General features: G+C 44.0%; 1 protein-coding gene across 1 annotated transcript in view; it reads left to right on the forward strand.

Annotated features, from left to right (window-relative positions):
* LOC125482980 (laminin subunit alpha-1-like) overlaps positions 1-9,549 on the forward strand; it is a 23,299-nt gene that overhangs the window by 3,605 nt on the left and 10,145 nt on the right. The window contains exons 2-6 of the mRNA XM_048596185.1: positions 279-393; positions 3,412-3,582; positions 5,742-5,893; positions 6,903-7,088; positions 9,222-9,411. Of these exons, the coding sequence (XP_048452142.1) occupies positions 279-393; positions 3,412-3,582; positions 5,742-5,893; positions 6,903-7,088; positions 9,222-9,411 (814 nt within the window). The remainder of the gene's footprint in view (positions 1-278; positions 394-3,411; positions 3,583-5,741; positions 5,894-6,902; positions 7,089-9,221; positions 9,412-9,549) is intronic.

Raw genomic sequence — 9,549 nt, forward strand, 5'->3', positions numbered from 1 at the left:
TGGAAAAGCTCAGCAGGTCTGGCAGCATCTGTGAAGAAAAGAATCAGAATTAACGTCTCGGGTCCGGTGACCCTTCCTCAGAACCGAAATGTTAACTCTGATTTTTTTCCTTCACAGATGCTGCCAGACCTGCTGAGCTTTTCCAGCAACTTCTGTTTGTGTTCCTGATATACAGCATCCGCAGTTCTTTCAGTTTTTGTTAAGTTAAACTATCTGTTGCACCTGTTGCCCCACTGGTGATGCTGCTTTATCTACAAATGGAGCCTGTCTTTTTGCAGGAAAGAGGTTCTCAGCAAATCGTTTGTAGGTTGCTTGAAGAAGTTGGAGATTTACCGTTCTACATTTGACCTGCTGAGGAATTCCTTGGGTGTGAGGAAAGGGTGTCTACTTGAGGTAAAGAATAACAGATGTAAATTCATCAAGAGTGAGGACTTTTTATTTAGAAGAGAAATCTTGAAGTTTAAAAACCACCGTCTACAAGTTCCACTCCAGGCCACTCACCATCCTGACTTGTAAATATATCAGCATTCCTTCACTGTCACTGGGCCAAAATTCTGGAAGTCCCTCCCTATTAGCATTGTGGGTCAACCCACAGCACATGGACTGTAGCCATTCAAAAAGACAGCTCACCATCACCTCCTCAGGGACAACTAGGGATGGGCAACAAATGCTGGCCCAGTCAGTGACACCCACATTCCACAGGGGATAAAAAGATAGCTGCAAGTTGTTTAACAGGTGCTGATGTTAACCATTGTCATTAGCAGCAAGCTGGTCAGACTTTCCTCCTGTCAGGTGAAAGGGCTAAGTTAAACATAGTGGGATCCAGACAGCTTTATTAAATGCATTACAAAATTGATTCTCACAATCACAGTTGCGTTAACATTTAACTCTTAATGTTCAAATTGACAATTATAAGTTGACTCCCCTCAGGGTGCAGAGATGTTGCGAAATATCTGTGCAGGAGCCTCATCTATGAATTGTAACTAGTGGTTGATTGTACCTGCGGACAACTTGGCTGGATGTTGAAGGCACTGAGAACATTCAGAGGCATGGAAGATACCGGAAAGTGAGTTGAGACCATCTGGGAATGTTGAAGAATTTGTAAAGTTCCCTGCATTACTGGAGGTTTTTTTGGAACAAGACTTCCGCTGAAGAAACAGTTTGATTACTCCTCTCTCTCCTGGGGGATTGGCTTACAGCAGGAAGTCTATGGACTAGAAGATTTGGAAAGGGATGTTACTGATGCTATAATAGAGGTTACACTTATGGGATGTTGCCAGGAATGGGAATGGTTTGAATTTTAGAAATAGGCTGGGTCTTTTTTCACTGGAGTGTAGGAGGCTGAGGGGTGACCTTATAGAAGTTTATAAAATCATGAGGAGCACAGATAAGGTGAATAGCAAAGGTCTTTTCCCTAAGGTGGGGGAGTTCAAAACTAGGGGGCATATGTTAAAGGTCAGAAGGGAAAGATTTAAAAAGGACATGAGGGGCAACTTTTTTTACACAGATGGTTAGTCTGTGGACTGAACTGCCACAGGAAGTGGCGGATGCAGGTACAGTTACAACGTTTAAATAACATTGGATAAGTACACGAATAGGAAAGGTTTGGAGGGATATGGGCCAAACACAGGCAGGTGGGGTTGTTTAGTTTGGAAACTTGATTGGCATGGACTAGTTGGACCGAAGGGTCTGTTTCCATGCTGTATGACTCAATGACCGTATTTGGTAGCGTGCATTATGTGGTTGACAAACTGGCCCAGCCCTCCAACAGAACAGCACACAGTGAGGAGGCTAATAGAGCTAGATGTTTGAATCTGTAGGCACTGATATGTGAGCCCTTGAGAAATAGATCCCTGGTCTTCACCAGCTTTCCTGTTTGTGCACTGTGACTGAACAAGTACAGTCTGTGAATTTTATGGTCTTACTTGATGCATTAACTGTGCCGCTGAATTACAAAGATCCACGGAAAGTCACAGGATGCTGGCTTGCTCAGAGACAGTGGCCTTGTGTCTGTCCATCAGCCTTAAGAAAACAAACCAAAGTCAGAATGCAGTATGACTTAATCACCTTCAAATAAATAGTAGTATATTGTATGGAATGTTACAAGCTTTTGGTGCATATGTGTTATGAGCAAGCTATGGTAGAAATCTGAGATAACAAGGTGTAGAGCTGGATGAACACAGCGGGCCAAGCAGCATCAGAGGAGCAGGAAGGCTGACGTTTCGGGCCTAGACCTTTCATCAGAAATCTGATGGTAGAAATATTGTAGAAATCTGATGCTTTTGGCCCCGCTCTCTTGTATTTAGCTTTTGTTTTATAATCAGACAGCTCTCTTTGAAAGAACGTTGGGTGAGTTCTGCTTCAGACATATCCAGTTCGTATGTGTATTCCCTTCTATCATTTGTCACCTTGCTTGCCCTATAATTCAATAAATCAGTCTGAGATATTAGCTTCACCTTTCGCTGCTTTCTTGCAGACAACCATTTTCTTCAGCACATCCCTCCAGGTCTTTGGATTCTCAATGGATCATTCACCTCCTCTAGAACTTTCACTTACCCTTGTTGCACCCATTGCTGTGATGTTTCGTTGCTGCATTCCTTGACTTTTGTTAAGAACGTCCAGCAGCTGGTTATCACGTTTGCTCTTTGTGTGGCTGAGACACTTGCACCCTGCAGGAATTGAACCCAAAGTCAGCCCCTGCCCCTTCTCCATGAACATAGAACAGTACAGCACAGTACAGGCCCTTCGGCCCACGATGTTGTGCCGACCTATTATCCTACTGTAAGATCAAACTACCCTGCAAACCCTTCATTTTGCTATCATCCATGTGCCTATCCAAGAGTCACTTGAATGTCCCAGATGTATCTGACTCCACTATCACCGCCAGCAGCGCATTCCACGCACCCACCACTAGTCCATGCCACTGAGACCAGGACCAGACTGTTTCCCAGGGCAGTAATGGGCTGTTTGCCTCAACGTTAGGATGTGCTGGATGCTGCGCTCTGGATGTTGATATAACACAACGTTTTATTCTTGCTCCACGAAAAGAAAACAGCAAATTAGCAGATTGGCAAGTGATTTAGCTAAAACAAAACTGAAGTAACTAGACAATCGTGTAACTGTGGATTGTAGCTGCAAAATAATTGGAAAGCTTTTCAGCTCTTGTTCTTAGCTACTGACTGCTGAAACTAGGTCTGCTCTGTGCTATTACCTGTGACAAATCATGACGTGGCAATTTTTCCCACCAACAAGAATAGGTAATTTAGCTGTAAGCACTCAGTTCTGATCACTTTCCATTGTGAGGGTGAATTGTAAACTAATTGATTATTTGATTCTGTAACTGCATTGGCAAGAGGTATATTATAGATGAAAATGCTATCTGTAACTTTTCCTTAACATTTTGTTTAACAGCCTATCCGTAGTGTCACTATTTTGAATGACGGCTATGTACAGTTACGGCCGCGAGTCCTACCAGTGGAAACCAAGTTAATGGCAACCTTCAGCACAAAGAACGACACTGGGATCATTTTTGCCGGTTTTGGCAAACCAACGAGGAGCCGCAATCGTCGGCAGACAAAAATGGTGAGTCAAGTCGTGTCGACCCAGTCTAGTATTCGACAAAAGAAACAAGGAGGAAAGGAAGGGATTTTTGTTTGCAAAGCAAAGTCACTTACCTTGATCTGGAATACCCTGCCTGGTGGAAACAGATTCAATCAGAGCTCTCAAAAGACAATCGGATAAATACTTGAAAGAGAAAGTTTTGCAGATCCATGCAGAGAGACCAGGAAAAAGGGACTAATGGGATATTTCTTCCAAAGAGCTATCACAAGTTCAGTGGGCCGAATGGATTAAGGTGAATAAAGCATAAGAACATTCCAGAGACATGTCGATTCAGGTAACAGTGAACAAGAGGACAAGAAGTCACATTCTCGATCACTTTACCACAAACTAAAAGGTCTTAAAATGAAAGAACAGTGTAAAAAGTAAGCTGATCAAATGCCTTCTCAAGTCTCAGAGGAACATCTGAATGCACTTTGACTGCAGTTCAAAGTAATTGATTGTAAGCAATGTTGTTATACAGGCAATCTTCTCTTAAATATTTAAATATGATTATTTCCCATTTACTGACCTGTAGAGAACAAAAAAAAATCCGTTTCTGTCTATTTTTTAAGGTTTGATTTTCGAAACTAAGCAACTTTTAAACCGTTGAAACCAAAAGCAAACCACCCCATCAGCAGACTGCAACTTTATACAAAAGATCCAAACAGATATTGGTGTCACCGCACCGAGTGCACAAGTTGTATGGGCTAACTGCTGTCTTGAAGTGATCTCTTTGTGCTTTAATATTGATTGATTGAGAAATTTAATATTTGAGATGGACAAGTGTTTGAAGGATATGCCACTATACTGTGGCAGGGTTTCTGCACTTCCATTTGACAATCATCTTTTTTTTAAAATGCAGAAGTGTTTGGAGGTTCTGGCTGCAGTGTATGTCTGTATTGAGGGCTCTACCTGATTAAAAGGCTGCTTTTTACAAATCATAGATGGGCGACGTTCAGTCTTGGGTTATAGAGCTGAGGTGTTACCTGATGTGAGAGAGAGAAAGCAATTAAAAGAGTAGCAAATTCTATTTGTGAGAAGTCCCCATTTGATAGAATATTTAATTCAAGAACGTACGTTTTCCTGTTTTAATGAGGACATTAACACATTTATAATGAAATTAATCACTAATACCAGTGGTAATTTCAAGTCATACACTATGTCCTCTAATACCTCTTCCTTACCTTCCTTGTATTTACCCTTATTTTTTATTTTCTTCCATGCCCCATTCTGTTTCTGTTTCTCAGTTTCTCTTCACGACCCAGGTCACTGAGGTAACTCGATACCTACTGAGGAAGCAGAATATGCCAGTGAAGGGAAACCCTTTTTCCTTTTGTGTAATGTGGATATCATTGGCTGGCTGGTGATTGTTGCTGTACATCCCTAATTGCCCTTGAGGAGGTGGAGTATTTTGTCAGAGTACTTTCACTGTTACATCAACAGTAGCTCCATTTCCACTGCATGCTGCCACTCCCTGGAGCTGGAGTCAGAGAACAGACCAAGAGTTTCCACTGCAGTTAGTGCACTGTGGCTCGTACTACTATTAAACTCACAGAATACGCGCTTAAATGTTAGAATGAAATTGAATTTCGACCCAGTCTTCTTGATCCCTAACAGTACTGATCTACATTTGCTCCCAGTCTGGCAACATCGTTGTTTTAAAGATCCTCATTGTTGCGTTCAAATCTCTTCATTGCCTCATCTCCTCACTGGGTTTGTAACATTCCGTGGTCCGTCTTCTGAAGAGGTGCCGTACTGGACTCAACAGACGCTGCCAAACCTGCTGAGTTTCTCCAGCGTCCTCTGTGTTTGTTCTCCAACCTTACATCTGAAATCTCTGGGCGGCTCTGTTTCTGTCTTCCTGCACACCCCATTGTGATACTATCGTTACTAAGACTGTTGTCAGGATTGATTACATCAGGTTGCTTACTCCCCTTTCAGCAGGAGTGTAGTCCTGGAATAAAGCACTCGCATAAATGCTTGGGAGTTGGTAAATGCTGACTGTACCTGAGCAGCATTGAGTAACAGTGCCATGGGTTGTGGGTAGTATTTTTCAAAGTGATTGCCTTTTAGCCAACTCCTTATGATGTGTACCTTGCATGTGATTGAGGATTTGATGAGCTCCTCTTTGATATCCACAGGCGTTCCTTGCCGTTATGATAATTGATGGCCGTGTGGAAGCTCACGTAAACACTGGCGATGGAGTCCATACTAGGAGAGTCGTTGCCAAGTCCCCTTCAGGAACCTTCAGTGATGGACAGGAACATTCTATCATACTGACAAGAAGTAAGAGGTGTGTGTTAACATGCACAGATCTGATTAAGATGAGAGTTTTTACAATGAAATGGGTACAAATGAAATGAAAGAAAGATAGGATAATGAGTGCTGATTACTGAGTTTCATCAGGTCTGGTTTTATTACTGACGCACCAGATTTTTCAAAATCCGTGGATGTGATGCAGCCATCAAGGCCCATTTCTAATTGGTTTTGAACGCATTGGCCAAGAACACCATTTCAGGGGGCAGTTAAGAGTCAGTCGCATTGCTAGGGGTCTGATTACCAGGTCATCACTGGGCTTTTAACCTCACCAAATGTCATGGTGGCACTTGAACTCCTGTCTCCAGGACTTTACCCTGGGCATCAGGTTTACAAATCCAATGCTATGACCACTACACTACTATCACCACATGAAGAATGCAGGAGGTCAGTGAAAGAGCACATTTAAATGCAGCAACAGCTGTTTAAGGGGAATGAGTTAAACTTCTCAGATGAGCAGTTTCTTGAGAGTAGGTGATTTGCAGAGTATTGAGGTCCAGAGATTATACTGTCGGGTTTTCTGGTCGACAGTTACATAGGAGACTGGAAGGGTTATGGTTGATAACAAGCAGCAGGCTGCAGTTTCAGTGTAAAACCGGTTATGTCCCCTCTTGCCTCTCCACCAGATAATTCCTGCTTCTGCCTCGCTCAACTTTCAGATAAGGGGCAGCTGTCTGTGTTACAGAAGCCACCTTGTCTCTCTTTGATAACTGTTCATCAAACTGGATTCAGTCACAAGCCATTTTCCCAAAAGCGTCTGTGTTAGGGGCCAGGTACTCAGTTTGCAAATAGTGATGCCAGGGTGCCCCAAACCCTTTGGCAAAACATGACATTTATACCATAGTGCACCCTTTTGACTTTGACCTGCAAAATGGGCCCTGCACTTTTCAATTTCTACAACTGTTATTCTGTCCATGAACCTCAAAATTAATCGACCATATAGTGTGGGAGGCTACTGACTGTATCCTCTTGCTTCCTTCGTACAGGATAATGATGTTACAGATTGATGAAGGAAACCTCCTTGAAATGAGACTCAGCGCCTCAGCAGATACCAGTCCTTTGAATATTACCAGACTCTACGTTGGTGGAGTTCCAACTGGAGAGGGCGCTATTGTCCTTAAGATAACAAGATCCTTCAAGGGCTGCATTAAAAACCTGGTCCTGAATACAGAGTAAGTCTGCATTGGTATAAACCAACCAGAACTGTGTTCTTGTACTGCCTGAAGTTAAAAGCTAGTGTAATTTATGTGGAATGAAATATGCTACACAGGAGTTTCTACATTTCAAAGTGAGGTCTTCTTGCAATGTTTAATGTAAAAGAGTTTTCAGTGGTCATAATCCACGGCATCAGGCTACCTGTTGTATCTCATGTGGTCTGGATTTTAACTTTAAAAACAAAAGAGCCTTTTATGTCTAGTAAATCAATCAATCAAAGCATAAAAATGGAAAGCAATGGGTGCACGCTCAGTTACATCTCACAATTTTAAAAAAAAAATCATACTGTGCTGATCCTCTCCTGAACCTGTCAGCTGTCCCAGGCCTGGGGAGTTGGGGGAGAGCTGGTGTTGTCCCAGAAAGAGAGAGCCAACACCAGTCCCCTGGCAGGGGAAAATATCTGGTAATCCCTCAGAATCATGGTGATCCCTCAAATACACAGTGGTCCCTGAGATATTCAATGATCCCTCAGATGCCCCTATCTGTATATTTAAAGCCCCAGCTGGAGTGAATAAAGGCTGCAGTCTCACACCAACAGGCCCCTTCCCCATCCTTTTTCTTCATTCATTCACGGAATGAGGGTGTCACTGACCAGGCAGCATTTATTGCCCATCCCTAATTGCCCAGAGGGGGCATTTCAGAGTCAACCACGTTGCTGTGGGTCTGGAGTCACATGTAGGCCAGACCAGGTAAGGATGGCAGTTTTCTTCCCTAAAGGGCATCAGTGAACCAGATGGGTTTTTCCCCAACAATCAGCAATGGATTCATGGTCATCGTTAGATTCCTAATTCCAGATATTTTACTGAATTCAAATTCCACCATCTGCTGTGGCGGGATTTGAACTCAGGTCCCCAGAACATTACCTGGGCCTCTGGATTAACAGTCCAGCGATAATACCACTACACCATCACCTCCCCCTTTAGTGTAGTGACTGACTTTACACCAAACCGAGCAAGTGACCTTTTGCTTTACCCGAAAATCGACCCTGCACCAATCCCGGTGGGAAATGGGTTTATGATCCTCTGTCACCATCTCCTGATCTCGATAAAATAACTGAAAGGTACGATAAGGCAGGCAGCAAAGGCTCATTAAAACAGATATCAGTCGAATTGCTCGGCCATTAGAATGTTTACAGGTTATCCCGATACAATTCCATTGAAGTGTCATCCTCACAGTGAGAAATCCATCCGGGATTCAAGCTCTGCCCAGTTCCCACATTCCAGCACTACCTGAACCCAACTTGCATCCTTTGACAAATGGCAGGTAACGGGATTGTTTGTGGGTCAGACATGACCCCACATGGCTCAGAGCTGTGCTCACTGAGGGAATCTACCAAGCGGGCACCTCCGTGTTCACGGTCCTGAAGCGGGAGCCCAGCAGGAAACACCCCTGGGTGCTGCTGAAGCTGGTTAAGAAAGTGCGAGAATGTCTCTGGAATTTTTTTTTTCTTTATTCATGAACGGGATGAGGACATCACTGGCGAGGCAGCATTTATTGCCCATCCCTAACTGCCCAGAGGGGGGCAGATAAGAGTCAACCACATTGCTGTGGGTCTGGAGTCCCATGTAGGCCAGACCAGGTAAGGATGGCAGTTTCCTTCCTTAAAGGGCATTAGTGAACCAGATGGATTTTTTTGGGATTCATGGTCATTATTAGATTCTTAATTCCAGGATGGAGGCCCTGGCTTGAGAGTTAGTTACAAGGAAGGCCCATGGCTCATCAGGCCTTCAGTTGGAGACGCTGCCCCCCCACCACCACCACCATTTCAGTAACAGTGCAAAGTGAGGGTAGGCCCTCCTGCCTATCCCAGCAAGGCTGCCTTCAAGTTGTTGCTGGCTTTAGAGACAATGCCAGGTACAACCCAGTGACCTCTGCGATGTCATTGGACCTTAAAATGGCTGTCTGACAGTGAAGGTTTGGGGGAGAGCAGAAAGAGGCCACAGCCAAAAGGGGACGGGAGTCACCAATGGCCTGTCAGCAGTATTCATATAACCCTAGAATATTTACCTGTCGTGGCAACGGTTCACTTGTGTCTGGTGTGTTTGACCTCCACATGATTTTAAAAAGGGAAAATCTTATGTTAATTCCAGGTTGTTGGACTTCAGCGGCATCATGAGGTACCAGAATATCGATCTGGACAGCTGCCTGCTTTCAGCCCCTGAGCTAAAGGCGAGAGACTCAGGGCTGGCCCTACAGCCGACTGCTAATCCCATCCAACCACCTGTGAGAAACACCAACCCCACCCACACTCCGTACAGCTCCTCCTCCAACAAGAAAACTGTAAGGAAACAGTCTCCACCACATTCACTCAGAACAGAAACGTCCTAATCTTGTGTGGAGCTGGAAGAACACAGCAGGCCAGGCAGCATCAGAGGAGCAGGAAAGCTGACGTTTCGGGTCGGGACTCTTCTTCAGAAA

The sequence above is a fragment of the Rhincodon typus genome, chromosome 4, assembly GCF_021869965.1.
Source record: "Rhincodon typus isolate 14 chromosome 4, sRhiTyp1.1, whole genome shotgun sequence".
Lineage (NCBI taxonomy): Eukaryota > Metazoa > Chordata > Chondrichthyes > Orectolobiformes > Rhincodontidae > Rhincodon > Rhincodon typus.